Consider the following 23,650-nt stretch of genomic DNA (forward strand, 5'->3'; position numbering starts at 1 on the left):
TGTTATTTGGGGATATATTCTCCTATATTGTTTAATGCTTTTAGGGTTTTGTTCTGCTTTTGAACCTTAAAAACAAAAAATCCAGCCTTCTGATCATATGCACTAAAGAAACCGAATCAGAAAAAAAAAAAAGAGGGTGTGGCAACGGCACCCTGAGCCTTGGGTGCCGAGGGAGGAGGCGCGTGAACTAGAACAGAGGGCTGGTCTCTTGGAGGCCTCGGCACGTGATGCCCGCGCTGGGCGGGCCCCGCAAGGCTGGTTCCCATTCCAGGACCCAAAGAGGCCTGCGGTCCAGGGGCGGGGGCTGCAGACGGACCTGCCCCAGCGGAGCAGCCCCGGGAATCTCAGTCCTCTTTGTCAGTCAGTGTCTAGGGAAATCTGAATGGCCAGGGGTGGGGAGAGAGGGGGCCACAAGGGGAGAGAGAACAGAAGACAGTTGCTAGGCAATGGCGTGAAAAGTCTCAACACAGGCTTGGAATTTGGGGAAAACCAGTGATCTTGTGCCAGGGTTTGGGAAGATAGGTCCAAGGCCTATTTCCGGCGTCAGAGCTTTGCCTGTGTGGATCCCAGCCTAGCCCAGCCATGTGCTGGAGGGAAGGAGAGAGGGAGGGAGAAAGAAGGGAGACGGAGAGGTGGCGGGGGGAGAGAGCGGAGCGGGGGCTGGGATGGAGGGAGACAGGATGGGGGAGGGAGAGAAGAATGGAGACGATTTAGAGAGAACCCTAAAATAAGCAAGTGAACCTCCAAAAATTCAGGAATCTTGCCGTACCCCTCACCCTTTGCAGGGAGGAACAGGGAAGGAGGCTCAGAGAGGGCTGGGCCTGAAGGCCAAGTCCAGCCTGTGTGGGCCAGTCCGAGCTATGAATGGACTTTTATATTTTTAAATAGCTGAAAAAGAAATCAAAAGGATGATATTTCATGACATGCAAATTATGTGAAATTCAAATTTCAGGGCCCAGAATCAAAGCTTCTGGGACAGGGACACAGGGGCTGGCGCGTGTACCGTCTCTGGCTGTTTTCACCCTGAAACGGCGGCGTCGAGCGGGCGCCACGGGTTCTGTAAAGGCCCACAGAGCAGAAAGTGTGGAATAAAAGATATTGAGGAAAGGCTCCTTCTGAGATCAAATGTATTGTTCGGGGCTGGAACACAAAAAATACAGACGCGTTACCGAGTGCAGGGTCTGCATTAAGTGCTTGTCATGCATGATGGTCTCGAGTCTAGAAAATCCCTGTGCGCAGTGGCCGTTTTTAAATCTGAATTTTACAGATGAGGAAACAGAGGCTTAGAGCCCTGGCTCTTGGCCCTGGCTGCACACTGGAATCAGCCAGACCTAGGATTCCACGGGGAGGTGGTGGAGCGAGACTCCGAATCCCTGTCTGAACTCCGAGCACATGCATTGAAGCCCAACTAGACCTCCGCCCAAGGGGCAAGATTCATTCATAGGCTGCGGTCACGTCCCAGGTGGAACCTACCTTCTCCCTTTGGAGCTGAGAGTTAGCGGTGCTTCTCCTCGCTTTCCTAATCGTAATTTCTACCTTCCAGCGAGTGTCTGCTGTGAGCTTTTTTAACATCCTAAGTGGCCTTTCCTTCCATCCTGTCCAATAACCCTTCAGAAGTGGGGCCATGTCCCCATTTTTCAGCTGAGGCTCTGTCAGATAAGGTGAGGGTGGCTTGCCTAACAGTAGTTGTCCCTGAGGTGGAGGGTAGTGACAGGAGGAAGCCTGGCGGCCTTCCAGGGGGCTGGTAATGGAGGCCCTGCTTCCTGATTTGGATGCTGGTTCCATCGGGAGTTTGGTTTCTAAAAATTCACTGAGATGTATTGGCTGCGCAGGTGAACGTTTCTGTACATGAGCTACCCTGCAATCAAGAGTTAGAATGCTTTGCCCAAGGTTACTAAAAAAACAAACAAACAAAAAAAACCCCAGCAAGCTCAGATTTGAACCCTCATCTACATCACTGTTTCTAAGGTGTGGGAGCCCTTTCTGTTGGGTTCCAAGGGACTACAGAGCGGAACTGCACAAGAAAGCTGTCTCCACTTCGCTCTCCATCAGATTACACCAAGGAGAGTCTTCACTACTAGCTGAAATGCTGACAAAGCTTCCTTTTTATTTATTTTTTTATCCTCACCCAAGGATCTATGATCTATTTATTGATTTTAGAGAGGGGAGGGGGGAGAGAGAGAAACATCCATCAGCTGCCTCCCCTATGCCCTGAACCGAAGATCGGATTTGAAACCTTTTGGTGTACAGGATGATGCTCCAATCAACTGAGCCACCCCACAGGGCAAGCTTTTTAAAAAATTTTAAACCAAAATAAATGTTAAGTCTATCAAGACAAACTAACATAGATGTGAAGTAGCAGGAGTGATTCACAGAACACAAAATGACAAATTGCGAACCAGCGCACTAGGCTACACAATGCCTTGCTGCCTGCAGAGCCTGTAAGGAAACAGGTTCTCAGTTTTCCTACGGGGACACGTCTCCTCGTTGCTTCCACATTCAGGAACCCATGCCTGGGCCCAGATCCAACCAGATCAGTTCCTGAGGCCCAAGGGAGCCCTCACTTACCAGCTGTCTCCCGGGGTCTGGGTGCTGCTCCTTCCTTCCTGCCTCTTCTCCAGCTCCACGGCTGTCTGTTCCAACAGGGCAGACACGGCGTCCTGCGGAGATCAAGGTTGATGGGTTCCCGGGCACACCATGGACGCAGCCCCTCGCGGCAGGAGTCGGAGCCGCTCAGAGTGTAACCCTCCCGGGGAACTGAGGGGAAAATTGGGTGAGCGTCTTGCCTCAAGGTCACTTAAACACTGGAAATACAGTGCTTAGTTCTTCTAACTAGCAGTTCTCCTGAGAATAACTCTGGTAGGAGCGGACAGTTTGGGAAGACAGCCACATTTGGTAGTTGAGTGAGACAAAATTTTAGGTCTCCGGTTGGCAGGAGATCGCAGTGTTATCAGGGAGACCATCACATGAACCACTGGTATCAAAACAATGTGATTAGGACTGCGCCAGAGGTAAGTTATTGATGTCTGGGAACAGAGAAGCAATGGCAAAGTTGGCAAAGTAGGGGGCTATATTCAGGGAAGGTTTCCCAGAGGAAGAATAGGTATACTGAATGGTATCTACAGTGGAAAAGCCGGTGTGAGCTGAGGAAACTATTTAACCTCTCTGAGACTCAGCTCCCTATAATACCTACTACAAAGGGTTGTGAGGAAGAACATATACATACAGTATGCAGAAGAGTACCTAGGACATATGGGCACTCAGTAAATAGCAGCTAATAACAAAGCACATGGTTAATTTGCAAATACCCATGGTAGTGGAAAGCCAGATTTTCTTTGGGGGAAGGAAGGTGGGAACTAAAATCAACTGAAGGCCTGGTGTTTGCCAGACACTGATATTTGGCTTGCATGTACCACCTGACTGAATCTTTACACCATCCTGGTACGGAGAGATTATGATTATTCGTTTGAGAAATGGGAAGAAGGAACTAACCTGCCTAAGGTCGATGTGACTTATCCAAGCACATGCTCTATGAAGTAGAAAGTAAAGTCTTTTTTCTTTTTAAAAGACTTTTGCCAGCTCATTGTCACATTTTTTTTGAACGAAGACGACCTGGGTTTGAGACCTAGGGTGGTTGTTCATTAAATGTACATCCTTAGGTGACCTTTCTGAGCCTTGGTAAACTGCACACAATGAACAGGACAGTGCCTGACAAAAATGAAATACAGAAAATGATGGTGGTGATGATGAGGATGAAAAAGAAGGAGGAGGAGGAGGAGGAGGAGGAGAAAGAAATAGATTTAATCCTTAACCTTATTCTTACCTGTGTGACCTGTCCCATCCCTTCCACTGAAATTCTGGGCAGTGAGCATCCAAACAGAGGGAAGAAGCCCTATAGAGACTTACAGGCCAACCTGAACCCCTAACACTCTCTTTGGGACCCCACTAGGACCCCATGCACTGCATCACTCTAGTTCAAGGGCAACTTCACTGCTCAACAGGGCCCTGGCCAGTCTCCTTGGCCAGCAAATGTGGGCTCTCCAAGTGTAGGAAACCATGTGAGGACATTTATCGCGCTAAAATGAAAGAACATGGTTTTTAACCAAAAATAGTCCAATGTAAGATTTTCAAGGAAAAAATAATAAAACAGATACCATTTATCAAGCCCTTGCCCAATACTCTTTACATGTCCTTCTTCAAAGCCTCCTAACAACCTTCTGAGAGTCGGGCTGGACGTGAAGAAGTGGAGGCTGAGAGGTGAAATGACTGATCTCTGCCACCCAACTAAGAAACACCCACCCCCCGCCCTCTTCCGGAAAGCCTCCATGGTGGACCACGAGGCACGCAGCAGGGTCTCAATAAAGCTTAATTTTCTACCTTCCTCAGTTTCCTTTCCTTCCCTCGTTCATTTTTTTAAAAGTCGTGAATTTAGGTTTTCATCAGGCAAATCCTCTCAGGTCAAGCAAAGTTCGGAGGGGAAGGGCACCGCAGGGAAGGAGAAAGTTGCAGCGGGGAGTACGGGCCTTCTACAGGGCTCTCCTCTAGTTCTCCCCCCTCCCCCTGACCAGGGCTTCCCTCGGCTCCATCTCCTCCTCCGCCACCCATTCTGGGAGAGGCCCTTCCCCCCACCCACCCAGGTGCAGCCGCGGTGGGAGGTGGTCCCGCTCACCGTGCTTTCAGGCCCTGGGCTGGGGGCCTCGGCTCCCCCAGGCTTGGGCTCCCTGCTCTGTTTCTTCAAGTATTTGTAGCTGAGGAGGTTGTACCAGCGAGTCGACTTCTCCCCAGAGCGGCAGACCTCCGCCAGGCTGATCTGGGCGCCTCCCTGTGGAGGACGGGAAGAGAGAGTCATCGGCAGGGTGGACGAGATGTGGGGAGGTGCAGCCTCCCGGGGAGGGAGAGAGGGCTAGTTGTGAATCGTTTCCAGCAACCACTCCTTCACTCATTATTCACTCATTGGTTTACTCGTTTGCCAAATATCGATTAAATGTTTTTCTTTAGGCTGACATGGAGAGACGCCTAGGATAGATCGTTAAGGGGAAAAAACAGGACAGTGCAGAACATAACAGAATGATACGTTTTGTACAAGAAATGGAGAGGGATAAGAATATATACTCTTTCTATATTTTGCACCATATTTGAGGTATAAAGGAGAGTGAACATGACCACATGACCACATGTGCGGCAAGAAATAATGGGAAGATGAAGAAGAAACTAGTCCAACCGGCCACCTGTATAGGCAGGTGGTGGGGCTGGGGCGGACAGGGTGGAGAGCACAGGGCTTCTCTACGGGGAACCTTTCTAAACTGTTTCTCTTTGAATCATGTCAATGGATTCCTTAAGGATAAAACGAGCTACAAGTTAACCTAATTAATACAACCTCAAAGAGAGAGGATTTATTTCGAGCGACCTAGTATTTTTACCGTATCTGTACTATTTACTCTTCCTTTGTGGAAAGAACTACAAAATAATTTCAATCATTCCTCAGTGGTCTTGTTTCAACATGTCCTCTTCGGTGAGCTCTGACCCGGTTTGGGGTTTAGCTCATTTGCTTTCCCCAAACACAACAAGGCCAGTGCCCACGTTTGCCAAGTGGGCCAGCAGCCAACTGGTGACACCTGGGACAAGGAAGGGGGCCCCCTGAGATCCTTTCTTCCAGTTTTCCCTTCTATCAGGATGTGCCAGAGCATGGCGTGGACTGGGCTAAACCCATGTGGCTAAAGATAATTTCTAGGGGAACAACTGTGAGTAGGTGAACACACACACACACACACACACATACACATACTTTATTCAGCACTAGCTTCCTCATCTGGAAAATGGGGAAACCACCCCCACCTGCACAGCTGCTGGGAGGACCAAAGTCTATTTAGATACTATACTGTATGCCCGGCACATTTCAGGCCGTTAGAATAAAGGTAAATATACACACAGATGTATGTATTACTCATTCATTCACTTAATATTCTCTGAGCCCAGTGCACTCTGGAGCCACAGAAACATGTAAGACATGATTCTGCCCTCAGGGGCTCTTGGTTTCCTGGGGAGACAAACACGTCATACACTATAGTTCAGAGTACACCAGGTCATATTTGAGGAGCATATAATGAATATAACCACAGCTTTGAGGGGTAACACTGCCATTAGATTATTAATTTCAATGAGATACACTGTCTACTTTGGGCCAGGTCATGGATGTGAATATGATCTATCTCAGTGAAATGGATGCACTCAGAGGACATTTGTTCATTCATTTCATTCATTCATTTGACATCTCAAGCGGCCTCTCTATGCCAGGCATTGTTCTGGGTGCTGGGGACACTGCAGGATTTAGAGCAGAGGAAAATCCCTGCCCTCATGAGCTTACATTCCAGTCTGGGCGAGTCAGAGAAATAAATTAGCAGGTAAATTCCAAACTGTGTTACATCGACTCTAAGATGCCGTCAATTATTATAAAGTATACTATTTAATTTCATGTGCCGCTAAGAAAGAAAAATAGCTGCCAACTAAACTAGAAACTGTCATCTAGTATAAACCGCATCTTGACTTCAGAGACGGTAACATGTGAAAATAACGTATATGTCAAAATCTGGGATCTAGAGAAATGTTAGGTGATGCAAAGTTGCAGAGAAACATAATCGAGGGGAAGGGAATAGGAGGGGACAGCAGCGTGGAGGGGGGATGCGATCGTGGAAAACGGACCACACTGAGGTGGGTGGCACTTGGGTCAAGGCCAGAATGAGGCAGGGGAGTGAGCCTGCCCATCGGCACTTGGGAGGAGAGAATTCCAGTCGAAGGGGACAGCAAGTGCAGCGGCCGGGAAGGGGAGCGGGCAGGTGCACTCGAGGGGTGTAAGGAGGCCGGGGGAAGGGGAAGCCTTGACGGTGAAGCTCATAAGAGCTGCGGGACCATGATTTTGAAGTGGCCCACACAGCGCGGCTGAGTGTGTTCCTCCAGTTGCACAGGTGGAGGGGGGAGGAGAGGGCTCACTTGGCCAGGGCTGGGGTTTTGCCAAGTGGGGATGGCCAGGTGACAAAAGGCTGCGGAGTCACTGTGCTGGTTAACCACAGGACACGAGCAAGGGGCTGCCCGAACAGAACCTGCGCTGACCGGCACTGAGCTTAGGGGTTGGGTGTGGGCAACCAGGGCCCAGCTGGAAAGCCTGTGACCTGTTTGGCCACACAAAAGCACCTGAGAGAACCGCTGCTTGCAACATTGGGGAAGGCAGGCAATGTGCTTCTCCAAACCCATCATCTAGGTCTGGGGACAGGAGAGACACGCAGTCACTCTGTGAGAAGTAGAATAGTGCAATGGCTCTGCAAAAGGGATGTGGGATCTGTGATCCCTGCAGGCTTCTCCACCTAGTCTCTAGATAACCTGGGCAGGTTACTTAGCCTTTCGGGACCTTCCTCCCTTTTCTGTTGTAGGGCGATAAGCCTAGGGCTCCTTCCTAGGGCTGCTGTGAGGATTAATGCGGTACTGCACGTGAAGTTCTTAGCCCAGTACCAGACACAGACACGCCCAGGACGGGTATGCTGTTGCCTGGCTGATGAAATGGTTCAGAACAGACCAAGGATTCCACAAACGCAGCAGTCGGGGGGCTTCTGCGTGGAAGCCGACAGCCCTCTCTCCTCGTGTCTCACTTCCTCACCTCCTCCGGCCACCACAACACGACAGCCTGACACTCCACGTCCACACAGGATACAGAGAAGCAGGTCTCCCATTGGCCATGAATGGAGACAGGCCACCGTGGGATGAGCGCTTGGCTGCTCCCATGGCAACCAGCGATGGCCAGACTTCAATGAGGGAGGAGGAATAAAAGGCACCCAATTAGGAGAGGAAAATAAGATAGTCTCTTCTCATTTAAGCATGGCCAGGGCTTAGGAAGCTCTTTGCTGAGGGCGCCTGGGCCTGGAAACGCGTTCTGCTCTGCCATCCAGTGTCCTCCATGCTTGACACACCTTCAGTCACCACCCCGACCTGTGGGCTCCAGGGAGCACCGTGCTGGCACCCGGGGCGTGACCGGGGTGGGCTGCAGAGGCAGACTTGCCTGGGTTCTAAGTCTGCACCTGCCACTTTCTGGCTGTGTGACCTTGAGAAAAGTTCTTTCTCCCCTTTGTGCCTCGGTTTCCTCACTGGTGTAACAGAACCTATTTTGTAAGACTGTGTGAGGATCAATAGGGAAAACACATATAAAGAGCTTAGCTCAGGGCCTGCCGCCTAAATTGCATTAACTGCCAGTAACGGTCGTAACAACAATGGCAAATGCAATGCTGTACCCCAGCTCAGGAGGGGTAGGAAATGGTATCCAGGGCAGGGTCTTCATCGCTTTGCATCCTTGCTATGGGGATCAGCAGTACCAGCGTCACCTAGGAGCGTGTTAGACACGCAGAGCCTTGGGCCCCATCCCAGACTTGCTGGACCAGAATCTGCATTCTAACCAGAGCCCCGGGTGACTCGGGCATGCGCTTCAGAAGTTTGGGAAGTGCTGCTTAAGTGCCTCATTTAATCTGCAGAGAACCACCTGCCAGATATGGAAACTGACAATTGACTTGTCTGAGGGGACGCGGCAGGGAAGCACAAGGCTCGTGACCCAGACCCAGGGCCCACATTGCGAAGCTGTGGCCCCCCAATTCCACGGCCCACAGGGTATTATCGCACAAGCACATCAGGGTCCCCACTAGGGGCAGCGGCCTGTGGTTCCCACCAGAGGAAAGGAATCCAGCCACCCAGGAGCAGGGCAGCGACACTGCCACGCCCCAGCTTCCATAGGATTTAAAGAAGTGAATACGCCCCATTTTTCTCCTCTGCTTGTGCCCGTGTGTTTCTCTGCTCCCTCACCTGTCACCTCCGACTCGGTCTTCGTCAGTGCCTCACTGGTCCTTTCCAGTTTGTGTGTTAGCCATCACAGCTGGCTCCTGGCCTGCTTGGTTCCCCACTGAACCCCCATCACCCAACTGGTTCTCAGGAAAGGTGAGAGTGGGTGGAGCTGCCTTCTAGGTATAAAGTCTCGTCCGGGCTCCTGCGTGCCCAGCGCACAGCTGGGTTATTATTCACATGCTCGGAACTCTAAACAGCATAGGGTTAACAAGGCCATTTGTTTAACTCATTTGTGCATCGCAACAAGTCCGAGTTAGCTGCAAACCCCCATTTTACAGATGAGAAAACTAAGCAACATCTATATGCACTTGTATCTGCCTTTCTCTAAGGGAGCGGCTTTCTTGGGACACAAATGTACCCACGGCTACTCCACCTCCAACCCTGACTCCTGCCAACGCAGGGAGGAGAAGCTTTGCTCCAGGGAGGGGACTAGCAGTGGCCCCATCCAATGAAACCTACTATGTGTCAGACGTCCAAGTAGGTGCTTTACATGAACGGTCTCACTTAATCCTTATGATGGTTCCTCTAGTGGCCACAAGGGAGGCATTATCACTCGCATTTTATGGATAAGGAAACAGGATCAGAGAGGTTAAGTAACTTGCCCAAGGTCACCCAGCTACATAGCAAGGGGTAAGGGTAGGACGTGAGCCCGCATATCTGTTCTCCTGTAATGCTAAAGCTACGGCGTGTGGCTGGTTATCTTCCAGGCTTGGACATTTTTAAAAACACTTTCAGGTCTGTTACTCTTCCTCCTGTGAAATGGGCCCCTCCACCCCTTGGGGGTCTGTTTGCCTGTGGAAGCGTCTGCCCAAAAGTACAGATGGGCCTACAACTTTTCTCCCTGAAGTGCAGGGTGGACCAACTCCCAGAAGGACAGAAGGTGGGACAGACAGACACGGCCCTCACCAGGCAATCCTCCAGATGGCTCTGGTCGGTGGTACAGACGTCGACTCTTAAGGTCTTCTGGTGAAGGGCAGGATAGGACATGGACACCCAGAACACCTCGTTGAACACGAGGGTGTCCGAGGCATCCAGGGGCCGCGTCCGGAACAAGCAGGTGGTGCTTTCAGAGCAGGGAAGGACGGCCACACGGATGTTCCTAGAGGGAGACGGAAATGCAGGGGATCCTGGGTCAGCCCAGGCCCGGAGCTGGTGTGCTGAGCTGACCCAGGAGCTGCGAATGCCAAAGAAAACAGCAGTGGGCTGGGTTGGTCATTTCTCAAGTCGTCACGCACCCTGTGGGAAGGATGCAGAGGGGCCCCTCAGGATAACACACTGCTCTTCCTCCTCCTGAATCCCCTAAATGCCTAGAACCTCAAAGCGCATGGAGCCGGAGGCCAGCCGTGTGCAAGTTTCCATGGGCAGAAGGATGGGCGAGGCTGCTTGTTGACAATGAGGAACCCTCCTACAATTGCTGGTAGGAAGACAAAATGTGACGACCCCTGTGGAGGGGAACGTGACAATCTGAGCAAAATCACAGACGCAGACGGCTGGCCTTTAGGCACTTTCGCAGAAGCCCCTGCGGGAGCACCAGCGACCATGGAGAAGGTTGTTTATCCTGGGGCTGCACGGACGAGCCTAAGACAGAAAAACGCCCCCGTTGTCCCATCTCGTCTTCCTTTTGTTTGGCCAGCTTTCCTCCTTCCCACATGTTGCACCCCAGAAGCTGGCGGGGCACAGACCACAGAAACATAAGCCCCGTTGCTGTCGTCAAGGCCTACGGCGCAGTGAAAGGACACCAGGGAGGCAGATGAGCGCAATGAAACATAAACCCAGTCCGCAGGGCGACGGGCCAACGGGCAGACAGTGCAGGTATTTTCCGTGTGATCGATTTTAGGTAACCCCCACCACACCTTCACCAGAAGCACAGCGCCCGGTGCCGACTCTGGAGAACGGCAGACCTGCCTGTCTCTTTCTGCGAGGAACACTTGAGCTTAGAGCAGATACAAGGACCCATGACCTTCTTCTTCACAAGGCTTCAAGCTCACAAGGGCAGGGATTTGCTCACTACCCTGTTCTTTGTGCTGGCACGTGGTAGGGGCTCAGGACGTATTTGCGAAGGAATCAGCGCTGTTCAGTGCTTCTCGTTATAGTCGGCGTGTTTGCCCTCATGCCTGCGCCCACGTTCACTGCGCTGACACTCTGCATCCTGGTCCCAGGCGTGAAATACCCACAGTGGGTTTACGGGACCCACTGTCCGAGCTGGACCAGGCAGGAGAGTGACCCCGGGGATGACCACAGAGCAGGAGTGGATGACCCACTTCCCACCCGGTCAGCTACATACTCACACTTTCTGGTCTTGTTGCAGCAACAGAGCAGAAAGGTTGCTCAGCTGGATGATTAATATTGCAAATTGCTTATTCTTCTCGTCATACCTGAAACAAAAAGGGGCATATGGAGCACCTCTTAGTGTCACATTTATCTCCCTCTTAATAATCACAGATGTGGCCGTGCTGGATGGAAAGCACAGGCCCAGTGCTTTGCCGCCATTCAGGAAAGCAGGTGCTCTCTGTGTAAGTTTTTAAAGAAAGGCCAGGAATTTGTGTGAAATTTCCTGATATTTAAATGTTGGCAATTAATTCCTATAAAAAAATTTTTTTTTTAAGATTTTATTTTATTTCTTTTTAGACAAGGGAAGACGGGGAGAGAGCGAGAGAATCATCAGTGTGTGGGTGCATCGCACACGCCCCCTACTGGGGACCTGGCCTGCAACCCAGGCATGAATCCTGACCGGGAATCGAACCAGCAACCCTTTGGTTTGCAGGCTGGCGTTCAATCTACTGAGCCACACCAGCCAGAGTCCTATCAAAAAAATATCAAGGCCACCCCTCATCAGGAGAAAACAATGACAAATCTGGGCTGACACCCCCAGGGGTTGACTTAGGTCCAGGTGGCTGCAACCCAGATGAGATGACAAAACAAAAGCCATCGTAACAATGACCAAACAGACTGGGAGGCAGGTGGCCTCGGTCTGGGTCTGGCTCTGACGCTGGCCAGCTCCGTGAGTTGGGGCAGGTAACAAGGTCTTCTAAACTTCATTGTTCTCTGTAGCAAAATGGGGAGCTGGGAGGTTGGGAAAGAGGTGGCCCCCTTTTAATTAGGAGCCCACAGCTGTCAGCAGGTCATGCTGTTCTACCTCCCCCCTGGGCCACTGGGAAGGTAAATGCAGGTAAGATGCTGCCCATGAGGAAGAGGCCCTGCACAGACCACTCCCCTCTGTCCCTACCCTCCCGGTGACTTACTTCAGGGCAATCTGAACCCGGGTTGCTCCCACTGCTTCTGATTCATCACCGTCGAAAGCAGGGGCTTCTGAAGCACCAAGTCTGGAAGGCAACAGGGGAAAGAAAGGCGGTCACAATTCCCTGCGGTGACCGGGGCTCTGTCTGGGAAGGCATGGCCAGCTCCTCAAGGAGGACGGTGCCGGCGGTCTGCTCAGCCTCCCTGCAGCCCCTGCCTTCCCGCGGCTGCTCTGGATCCCGCTCTTGAAAGGGCTCCCTTTCCTCCAGGACGCACTCCCCTAGCTTTACACCCCTTAATGGCAACCAGGAAACTAGGGCTCTCCCAGATTTGAAGTGTCCCAGCCACAGGAGGCGCTGCGCTGTCTGCATCTTTGGCACAGCCCCATGGGGGAAGGTGGGGGTCACACAGACACGCGCCCCTGTAAGTCTCTCCCACACACCTCGGAGGCCCAAAGTCTGCAGAGACCCAGGACTGAGGGACCCACCTCTGCACAGAAGCCTCGTACACACCACTGTCCCCAGCCACGGATTCATCCGACACGGCAGCCGAGACACAGGCCACTTTGAGGCCACACCCCTGGGCCGTATTCACAGCTGGAGGAAGGGGTGGGAAGAGGGTGGCAAGGTGAGGTTCAGAAACCAGGGCGGGTCTTTGCAACACACACTTGAGGTCCACCCATCTTCTGCCCTAAGTCAGTCCTGACCAATTCCGACCACCTCTGAACGCGACAGCCAGGTCCTGCCTTGGTCTGGGGTGAGGAAGGGGTAGCATCTGCTTCCGTGTTTGACATCCTGGACTCTGGAGTCAACCTGCCTGGGTTCAAATCTCAGCTCCACCACTTACGGCTTCAAGGCACAGGGGCAGTGATATAACCTTGTAAGCCCCGGTTCCTCATCTGTAAAGTGGGGAGAATGCTTACCCTGTAGGGCTGTTGGGGGGACTCAATGAGACATGAGAGGGGAGCTTGTGGCAGAGAGGCTGCTGGGGAAAGCGCCCTACAAAACCCATTACCACCATCCTTACTGCGATGTCATCCCTGTGCCTTCCAGATGGATCCCTACGCACCTGGGGCAGAGTACCAGCCCCTGGACCCCCAGAAGGGCAAGGGGAGGGACAGGAAGGACCGGAGCACTGGCTCTCCCACTCAGCCTATCCCGCTCCCCTCAGCTCAGCTCATCTCCCTGCCCTTGACGGAGGCCCTCAAAGTCTCCGACCCGGGGCTCAGCCCATGCTGCGCATTCCTTCCTGCCCTGAGTCACGGGTGCCACCGTTGTGCCGGCCCCATTGCCAAGTTCAGAGCCACCAAGATGGCTAGGATAGTTCCTGCCCCCTGCACAGTGGGAAAGGCCACATTCAGGTCCCTTGACCTCACAGCCAGCACTGCTGAGCACCTGCTATGTGCCAGGCACTGGGGGCAGACTGGAGAGGAGACTGGGAGTGAGCAGGCTGGGGAGAGGGATGTAGCTGCTGGGAGCCTGGGAGGTGCAGGTGGCCACCTGGGCGCGGCATTCCCAGCCCGGTCCCATGCCTGCTGCAGCCCGCAGGCCTCCACCTCCACCCTCCACTAAACCACTTAAGGAGATTAATTTGTCTGCTGACTGAACAGCAGCACTAATCGCATAACCTGCTTAGCATCTGCGCTCAGCCTGGCATCAATCACTGCAGGGAGGTGCTGGAGGCGGCAGAGTGGAAATGCCACCCTGAGACGCCGCCTCTGGCCCACAGCCCCCAGGAGGCTGTGGGGGGGAGGAGGGGAGTCACTCCTGGCACCTGGCTGGGGTCTGAGGGTCCCAGCCTTGATTTAACGCCACCCTTGGGTAGCATCTTCTCGCGTCTCGTCGGAGGTCCCACCTGCACCTCCTCTCCTCCAGGGACCAGTTTTCTGGTCTGCCACCTGCTGCAGCTGGGAGGCTGTTTTTGTTTTTGTTTGAGAGCACTCAGCACGACTCCCACGACTCCCACCCTGATGGGGGACCCCCGGGACCTCTCAGCTCCTCATCTAAGGTGATGGCTGGCATGCACGCAGCAGAACCTTTAATTAACCAGGAAATCCCTCCCCCCGCCCCTTTGCTGCCACGGCCCTTCCTTGCACACAAATAACTAATTCCAGGCAGCGTGGTGGTCCTCCTGCCTATTCCTGTAGCCCAGTGCGGAGATGGGTCCAGCTTCTACCTGGCCATGCAAGGAGCCAGGAGCAGAAGTCCAAGGCAGAGAGAGCTGGCATAGGCCTTCCTGCAGGTTCTAGGCAGGCCTGGCACCAAGCCTGACTCATGGGCTTCCTAGCTGGGACACTGACCTCAAACAACTCGTTTAATATCACGGTGCCTCACTTGTTTCATCTGTATTAAGGGGATAAAGAGACACCCAACTGTACCAGCATCTTATATACCTGTACTCAGTTACGTCATAGCCAGGAAAGGCCAGAGCCCCAGCTGTGCCTACTGCACACCCTGCCTGGTCCTGACCTGCATACCCAGGGCCCGACGGGCATGGTGCGGCCAGAGAGCACCAGGAGTGTCCTGGGAATGAACAGGCTGGGCTAGCTCTCATCCGAAGAGGAGCACTGTGTGTTCCTAAGGACACTGTGTTCTTAGGTAAGAGAAACCCAGATCCCAATCCTTGTGCTCCCACTTCTGGGTGGGGGGCCTATAGTGACGTCACCTCTCTGAACAACTGTTTCCTCCATCTGTGAAACGGGCACAATACAAGGAACCCGCTGCACTTCAGAAAGCACATGGCCCGCCATGTCATGCACTCCAATACATGTTAGCAGTTATGATTTATTATTTGGTTTTCTCTCAGTAAGGCTTAGCTGTCATCCTCAGCATCGTCTTTGATTTTGAAGATTCCCACTTGATTCTCAGTCCATACCAGCATGCCCATTCCGACCCCTTCCAGGATGGAAGTCAGGTTCTATCACTCCCTGGCTTCAGGCACACGGGTCCCCACTGTAGTTAGGATAAAATCCAAATTCCTCACCACAGCCCGCCAGGCCTTACGTGACCCAGACTCTGGATGCTCTAGCCTTGGTGGTGACCCCTTACGCCCGGCCCCTCCTGCAGCCGGTGGGCCCCAGCCTCAGAGGCCTTCCTCTTCCTTTTCCCAGGACGGGCTCTTCTCACTGCGGAAGCTTTCATTCAATGTCACCTTCCTCCACAACCCAACCTGCAAGGCTCCATCATTTATGTGTGTGCTTCCTGGGAACAGGGACCTGTCTGTGCTGAACTGTATCCTTGTAGCTAACCCAGTGCCTGGCACAAGGCCAATCTGTTGAATGAATGAATGGACCATGTACATTCATTAACACAGGACCTGGCATTTAGGTTTAGTAGGTATTTAATGATTATCTGTTGAATGAATGAATCCACCATGGAAAACCCTTCGCCCAAGACCTAGAGCATGGTTAAGTACACAAATACCTACTGAATGAATAAATAAATCGATAAACTACGTGAACACCTGGCACGTAGAAAGCAGTCAGTAAGTAACGACTCCAGTGACCACTGGGGGCTGTGCGCCCACCTTCGCCCCCTAGAGGCTCCCGCACCCCGGACGTGCTGCTCCCTACCTTGGGCCAACTGCTTGCCCTCCGTTCCCGGCTCCTCCAGCCGGAACCTCTCCCGGGTGCTGCTGCCGAGGCTCAGTTCGCAAAGAGTGGCACTCAGCTCCGGATCTTCGAACTCCAGGGGGCTCAGGAAGGCGTCTCCAGCCAGCAGGGGGTCATCGATGAGAGGGGAGCATGGCGGGGAGAGGGAGGAGAGGGAGGAGCGGGGAGATAGCGAGGTCATGGACTTCGGGGTGCCGGACAGGGAGCGCAGGACCTGCAGGCGGCCGCCCCCCTCCGCCTTCTGGGTCTTGGCCACCTCGTCCTCGTGGATGGTGGTGATGCAGCCCGAGGGCCGGAAGCCTGTGGCCCCATCCTGAAGCAGGAACTCCACCTTGCTCTGCAGGTCCGAGTCTAGTGGCTCGAAGGGGTCGTAGTAGAGGTCAGTGAAGCTGGCAGAGGTGGAGGAGTCCAGGCTGGAGGCGGCCAGGGAGCCCCGGCTGGACGCGAGGGACCCAGGGCTGCTGCCTGAGGACAGGGACTGCATGCTGCTCGAGAGGCTGGGGACAGGGAGGGAACGGAGGGTGAGGACACATGGAGTGGCTGGGACCCCTGGAACTTCCTGCCGGGCTCTGAGAAGCCCTGGAAGCACTTAGAGGACACTATCTTGTCGAACCCTCTTCAAGAGGAAACTGATACCTGGGAAGGCCACATAGTCAGAAAAGTGGCAGAGCTGGGATCTGAACCCAAGCCAACTGCCTTAAAAGTTCATTCCCCCCCACTCTCTATCTGTTTCCCAAACCTCTGCTGGCTCCGTTCCATTTTCACGGTATTTTTCCATATTTGAATTTAGCCTGAAATAATACTTCTTAATATTTTAATTCAAATCAACTCGGCTTTTTATGCTTTTAATATGTATCTTGAAAGGAAACTTCATATCTTAAGTGTAATACGAAAAGCAGTATCACTTATTACAAATAGAAGGCAACTGTTAGAATAGCTGACAAAAACAAACGTTTGAAATCCCAGTCCACTGTTGCCCACCAAGGCCCGGGCCTGCGGCTTCTCTGTGTTGTGGAGGTGGGACACCTTCATCCAGCTGTCCCCATGCCCACCACTCACCTTTTCAGCTGGGAGTGCAGAGCTGCCACCTGCCGGGTGGCTTCCTCCAGTTCTCTCACCAGCTGGTTCCTCTTACTGTTCAACTTTAACCTGAAGAGAGAGGAGGCATGAGGACTCCAGCCCCCATCTGCCTGGCAGAGGAATCACAGGCATGTACCCGTGGAGACGTACACACAGGCACGCAAGAACCTTCTGGAAGCATTTTACTGTGATGTTTGGGGAGACACGCCCTCCACATAAAATCCTATAGTAATTGCTGTACTCACCAGCCACTCTATGTACACCAGGTGCTGTGCTAGGAAACTTGTGGCGTTGTTTTAATTCATTTGTACATTAACCCTACATGGTAAGAACCGCTCTTACCACTTTACATATGAGGAGATTGCAGTTCTTAGGTTAAACAATCTACTCAAAGCTGCAGAATTAGAGGCAGAATTAGGATTCTACCAAATGCCTACACCTCGTACTAGACCATTGTTGGCACTGGGGATAACACTGTGAGCCAGACAGAACTTGCTTCTGCTCTAATGGAGCTTACGTTCTACTTGGGGGGAGGGGAGCAGAAGATATATTTAAAAAAATACTCAGCTATCTACTGTTCAATCGACCCAGTGTGACCAGGTCCATGCAGACACAGTAATGCGATGGCAGAAAAGAACTAAAAGGAAAGGCCCGCTTTAGAACAGCAGGTGAGGCTCTTTGAGCAAGTTACATGGTGGCTGAGCCCGCTGGCGCTCCCTGGGATCTGCGTCTTCCTCTGCTCCCTGGGTCCACAGCTGGGCCCCCTTCCCAGCCTCCCTTGCAGCTGGGTGGGTAGAGCATGTGACCAAGTGTTGGCCCCTCGGCTGTGACAGAAGTGACGCGCATCGGGCCGATGTGGTTGAGAGTGGGCGGAGCCTGGTTCCTGCACGACCAACCACGTGGGCCCTGTAATGAAGACCAGAGCTGGCTCTAAACAACTGAGAAGTGGTACGGGATGTGCGGGGCCTACTCCTGGGGAACTGAACTGGAGAAATTCCAGAAAAGACAACTGGAGCGGCAGGCAGAGCGGCCTTGGCTTGGTCCCTGGCCACTCGGTCCCTGAAGCTGTCCTTCCAGAGTCTTGCCTGGGGCAGGGCAGGCAGCAGACCGGCAGGTAGAGCCTGTAATGAACAAAACCCTTGACTCTGCACAGAATGAACAGCACTATGGAATCTTGTGACCCTCTATAAGAGCAAAGCCCTGAAAGGATGAGGTCAGGGAGCAGCTGGAGCTCACCATTTCTACCTTTGTTTCCTCCTCTTTTCTGGAAGAAAACCAGAGGTGTGTTATGAGTAAGAGCAGGTCCCCGCTGAAGCCCCAGCAGGCTGCTGAGGGGACTAGCAGTCAGACAGCCTGGACTCCCTGGGCGCAGGGGTGCAGCCACCGGCAGGAGCACACCGGTGCCACACCGCGGCCGCCTCCTGGAGGCTTAGCAGGCCAGATGGCATTTGGGTGTGATGCCGGCACATGCCGTGAGGCCAAGAACACATCAAGCACAGAAGGCACAGGATCCAGAAGGTCCATACGCTTAGCTCAGCACCTGGGGTGCTGGTTAAAAATTCAAGAGCCTGGGCTGCAGCTCAGGCCCGGGAAGCGGGTCCCTGGGGTGGGGCCAGGGAGTCCACACTCCATCAGGCACCCTGCATGACTGCCCAGCAGCTCTCAGAAGTGGGGCCCACGGGAAGGGCAGGGGTTGCGTGAGGGGTGTCGGGACGGCTGTGATTCTGACCGATCTGGGACTGGTGTTTGGCAGGCCCTGTGGTGTGGCTTAACCGGGAGTCTGTTGCTGTTCTTCTTAAAGGAACCTCGAATGGAAGGGCTGTTGTGTGAAGAAGAGGAGCATAATACCCTCATTTTGAGAAAGACAGGAGGAACAGAGGATACAAAGACAAAAAACGAGATCCAGAGAGACACCAAGAGTCAGCAGGATGGACAGACAGACAACCGTGGGTCTCGAAGCAAACAGCTGTAGATGCAAAGACGGCTGAGTCAGCCCTCTCCTGTCTCCTGCAAGAGGCTCGCAGCTCTCAGCACTATCCCAGCCTGTCCCGGGGCTTCCCTCTGCATGTCCCCCAGAGGACCCTGCCCTGGGGGACCTTCAAGTGAGCTGCTCAGCAGCTGCTGGGGAGTAGCAATTTTGGCTCCCCTGGACTGGCTCTGTGAACTCACTGTTTCGGGAAGCACTCAGACCTTTGAAAGACAGGGCTGGAGGCAGGAATAAAAGACCTTCTGTCCTGTCCCCTGCTTTGCTGCTTCCGGAAAGCTGTGAGATCTCTAAACTGAGTGTTCTCCGGGTGGAGCCCAGGCACCCGGGGTTGTCGCCCTTGCCCCGCTCCCCTGCTGGGGGCTAGAGTGCAGGCCCAGCTGGGAAAGGGTCCCCTGCCCCCTCCGGGCCCCAGCCCAGCCCCACCTCTCCGTCAGTGCCTTGCTCTGGGTGTCCCGGGCTGCCTGCAGGTCCTTCTCCAGACGCTTCCGGGCCATCTCCAGCTGCTCCACCTCCCCCTGGGTCCACTTCCGGGGGCTGATGAAGCGCATCTCCTTCAGCAGCTCCTCCTTCTCATTGATGAGGATCAGCCGGTCCCTCTCCGAGTCCAGCACTCCGGGCCAGGCCTCACTGTCCAGCTTGGCCAGCTGGATCTTCAGGTTGGCAATCCTGCGGGCCGAGAGGGTGAGCATGACTGGTGTGCCCATGGCATTGTGGGAGCAGGGTTAGGGACGCCATGGTCAAGGTTGAGAGATAGATACAAGGAGCCCTGACATCCTCTGAGCAGCCTCTGACAGTTACTGACTTCCTTTTGCTCAGCATGTCATCTCAGAGAACATATTTTTACCTAACAGACCCTTGCGGTGCCTACCATGTGCCAACAGTGAGCAGGCTCTGCAGGCCTGGGGCAGAGACATGAACAAGGCAATGGCCTTGCCCTGAGGGACACTAAGGCTGGTAGAACAGAATAGAGAGCTGGATGCATCACCAGGCAACAGTCTCTTACCAGTAGCCACGTGACCTCGGGCAAGTCCCGTAATCTCTCTGAAGGGTGTAACCATTCCTCACGAATTGTGGTTGAAGGCTTTACAACACAATTCAAAACCTCTCAAAGTACAGTACTCGGCACATATTAAGTGTGCAACAAATGTCTCCGCTGCCTCTGTTGTCATTATCTGGTTTGACCATTTAGTAGATCTATAACATTGGGCAAACTCCCTGAGCCTTGTAGATAACAAAACAATTACTCGCCATTCATACTGTTGTGAAAATGAGCAGCAATGCATTCAGAGTGTTGGGAACATGACAAGTGCTCAACCAATGGCAGTTGAGGGTCCGCTACAACCATAGCAAAGACAACAGCTGCAAACCACACGCTCCTGGTTTGGAGAGAGGTGGCAGCAGCGAGTGAGCGCCAACTGTGGAGTTGGGCCCAGAGGCCTGGCTGAAGTGGCAGTTCTGGCTCTGGCCTTGTTGATGAAAGGTAATTTTTGTGAGGAAATATCATCCATTTCTAGCACCGTGCCCGGTATGCTGCAGGCACTTAATAAATGTTACAGAAGGAGGGAGCCCTAGCCCTTAACTTTGTTGAGACTCAGTATCCTCCTCTGTACAGTGAGGTGAGACAGCACCTGAGAGGTAGGCTACAAGGACCAGGTGAGAGCATACCGGTAAGCTATCTTTATACACTGACAAGTGCTTACAGATATTAGATATGATTTTTTTAAAGATTTTATTTATTTTTACAGAGAGGAAAAGGGAAGGAGAAAGAGAGGGAGAGGAACAGTGATCAGTTGCCTCTTGTATGCGCCTGGACCGGGGACTGAACCTGCAACCTAGGCATGTGCCCTGACTGGAATCGAACCAGTGACCCTTTGCTTTGAGGAACAATGCCCAACCAACTGAGCCACACTGGTCAAGACGATATTATGTATGATTATTGTTGGACCAAATTAAGATTCCTAGTATAATTAAGAGTATTGATGCAATCATTTGATCCTTTAGGATTTAGCCTTTGCAAAGCGCTTTCAGCTACCACATCCTAGCCTCTCCCAGCCCCTAAAGGCTAGGTAAGACCTGGTGGTTAACCCTGTTGGACGCATATCCAGAAAGGATGTGGCTCACCTAAGACTGAAAGTTATAAGCATGGCCAATACCTGCTGAGAACCCAGGCCTCTGGACTCCCAATTTGATCATATCTGCAGACAATGTGGCCCAACTCTTATTATATCAAAGCATGGTAGGAGGTCCTGCCAGGGTGGTTCAGTTGTTTGGAGCATCATTGCATGCACCAAAACACTGTGGGTTCAGTCCCCAGTCAGGGTATGTACGGGAGGCAACAGATCGATGTTTCAGTCTCACGTCGATGTTTTTCTTTCTCTCTCTTTAGAAATCAATAAATGTGTCCTTGGGTGAGATTAAAAAAAACCAACATGGTGGGAGACTAGATCTCCATGCTGTGCTGTGAAAATTCCACACAGAGACACATCTAGGTTTGTTCATTCCCCAGCCAAGTGTCTCAACACGCACAAATTCTTCGAGTTAATTTAAATTCCTTATTCACATATATAGCAATCCATCAAGACTGATTTGGGGATAGCTTTCTGGCTGTTGTTCTCCAGCTGCTTTGAAGACAGAGAGAAAGGGCCAAGCGTGGCCGCGGCCCCACTACACATGGCACGTTGAAGGGGTGATGGATGCTTTCTTGGATGTTCTTTCTAGTGCCTCTTTCACTATGTCAGTGCTCCTCCGACTTCAGGCCATGCAGCCTTTGGAGAATCTGACGGAACTACTAGACTCACTGCCCAGAAATGCACATGTGACAAAGCTTGGCATACAGTGACCTGGCCTTGCATTACAGCCACCTGCCCTCGATCCTTCAGGTCCTGTAGCCTCTGTTTTCCCACTCAGCAGGCTTCTCTGTCCCTTACACCTACACTGGAGCTTTGCGGGGAGGGGGAGGCGGGACGCTGGATAAAAGCAGATGAGCCAGGATGTGATGAGGTGAGAGGTGGAACTGTGTCTTCTCTCCGTGACAGGGTGTTGAATGGCTCAACCCCAGAGGGAAGATTCCAATCTTAGTCTCTCCAGAACTGACCCTTGGAGATAGGCATTACTACAGACTGGACAAGATCCAGGGTTCAGAGTTGTCCCCTTCAGAGGGGACAAGAAGTGGCTGCCCGAATGCAGAAGTCCTGTTGTTTTGTGGGACCTCTAGGGGGAGCTGATACAGTACACAGAAGTACTTTTCCCCCGCCTTAACAGCATCCAATGTCTCCCTCTTTTGCTCACAATCTTCCAAATTTTCTTCGGAAAATCACTCCTTGCATAGCTTCACTTGGTTCCCACAAAGCTGACCTCAATCTCCTTCCTAGACTTGGGCACCTCACCCAAGCCTAGACCTTCAGATCATTCTAATTCTCCCCAACCTGCAACAGTGATTGGTTCACCCAGAAAGGTCATGAGTCTCAGACTTGTTAAAACGTTTGGAAAAGGTAAGCACTCTTTCCACAGGTAGCAAGTAAGCCTAGAACTGCTGGGGGTCACCTCGCCCCTTTGACAGGAAAGCCTGTCACCACAAAGGCAAGCAGGGTGCAGAAAAGGAGTGAGACTGAGTCTTTGTAGCATCATTTAAGTCCCTGGATAGAGCTGTGCCTGTAGCTAGCACACCCCAGGACTATAAGCCAACAAATTCCCACTTTTGCTTCCTCTAGTTTCTATCAAATTTCTGTCCCTGCTGCTCCCAGAGACGTGGCAGAGGTGAAGAGCTGGGCACGGACACGCTACCTGGACTGGCTTAGAAGGTCTATGGGCCAGACAACTTTGGCTAAGGAGAAACGGATGCGACATGCCTGTCTTCAATCACCAACACAGTGCCTTCCCAAGTAAGGCTGGTTCAGCGTGTAGAAAGATCATGGACATGAAGCCAGAGAGTCCAGGGTTCAAATTCTGACGTCCCCACGTTAGAAAATCATCTTGGATGTTACCTTTCTCTTTGCTAACTTGGAGATAATAAGATAAAAGCTATGCTATCAGGTTGCCTTTAATATTAAATGAGATAACGCACACGCAGACGCTTTAGTACAATGTCTGGCTTGCAACAGATGCTCTAAAAATGCCAGCTTTGGTTATTATTTTGATGTTATGTGTGGCAGTGGGGCTCAACTGCTCAGGATTCTATGAAGCCACAGAACATCTTAAGTCACTTGAGACGACACGTTTCAGAAGCACAGCTTAAGCCCAGTGGGCAGGATCCAGTCTCTTTAGCCTGTTGCTACAACCCCAGTTGTGTTCCGTCAAACCAAACCACATCCAGGATCATTGGAAAACTCTGATTATAGAAACTGAGGCCAGCAAGTGAAAGGATAAGTAGGCTTCCAGGTCTAACAGATCTGAGTTCAAAGCATAGTGTCACCCCTCATCTAGCTAAGTGTCCCTGGGTCAGTCATTTCCTATCTGAGTTTCAGAGGAAAACTAAAATATGAAGATTATCATACTTACCTCCATAATCTCTGTAGGGTTAAGCAAGATGAGGCACACACAAAGCCAGGCACAGAGCTGACCCTCTACAACAGCAGTTCTACTGTCAGACCCATCCCACCGCCTGCCCCCAATTACCTCCTCTTAGCCTCTTCATATCGAAGGCGCAATCGGACCTTCTCTGCCAACTGATTGTTGCTGCCGGTGCCACACTGGAGGGAAGAACAAAGTCAGAAGTTATGCGGCTGTTGTGACCAGTGCTGAGTATCAAGAACCCCGGAGAGGCTTGACAGCTTGCGTGGGAAGGAGCTAAGAATAGCCCCCAATTACTGAGCTGGCTGCGTGCATCCCCAAGAAGCCAGTTAGGCAAAAACACTTTCCTT

General features: G+C 52.3%; 1 protein-coding gene across 1 annotated transcript in view; it reads right to left on the reverse strand.

The window, feature by feature from the left end:
• WWC1 (WW and C2 domain containing 1) overlaps window positions 1–23,650 on the reverse strand; it is a 119,219-nt gene that overhangs the window by 13,853 nt on the left and 81,716 nt on the right. Inside the window, exons 8-17 of the mRNA XM_054568072.1 lie at window positions 23,406–23,479; window positions 19,215–19,457; window positions 16,784–16,873; window positions 15,686–16,221; window positions 12,602–12,710; window positions 12,120–12,200; window positions 11,166–11,252; window positions 9,784–9,976; window positions 4,670–4,822; window positions 2,569–2,660 (exon numbers count right to left, since the gene is read on the reverse strand). Of these exons, the coding sequence (XP_054424047.1) occupies window positions 2,569–2,660; window positions 4,670–4,822; window positions 9,784–9,976; window positions 11,166–11,252; window positions 12,120–12,200; window positions 12,602–12,710; window positions 15,686–16,221; window positions 16,784–16,873; window positions 19,215–19,457; window positions 23,406–23,479 (1,658 nt within the window). The remainder of the gene's footprint in view (window positions 1–2,568; window positions 2,661–4,669; window positions 4,823–9,783; window positions 9,977–11,165; window positions 11,253–12,119; window positions 12,201–12,601; window positions 12,711–15,685; window positions 16,222–16,783; window positions 16,874–19,214; window positions 19,458–23,405; window positions 23,480–23,650) is intronic.

The sequence above is a fragment of the Pteronotus mesoamericanus genome, unplaced genomic scaffold (genome assembly GCF_021234165.1).
Source record: "Pteronotus mesoamericanus isolate MK-2021 breed Mesoamerican mustached bat unplaced genomic scaffold, CSHL_Meso_final contig_2, whole genome shotgun sequence".
Taxonomy (NCBI): domain Eukaryota; kingdom Metazoa; phylum Chordata; class Mammalia; order Chiroptera; family Mormoopidae; genus Pteronotus; species Pteronotus mesoamericanus.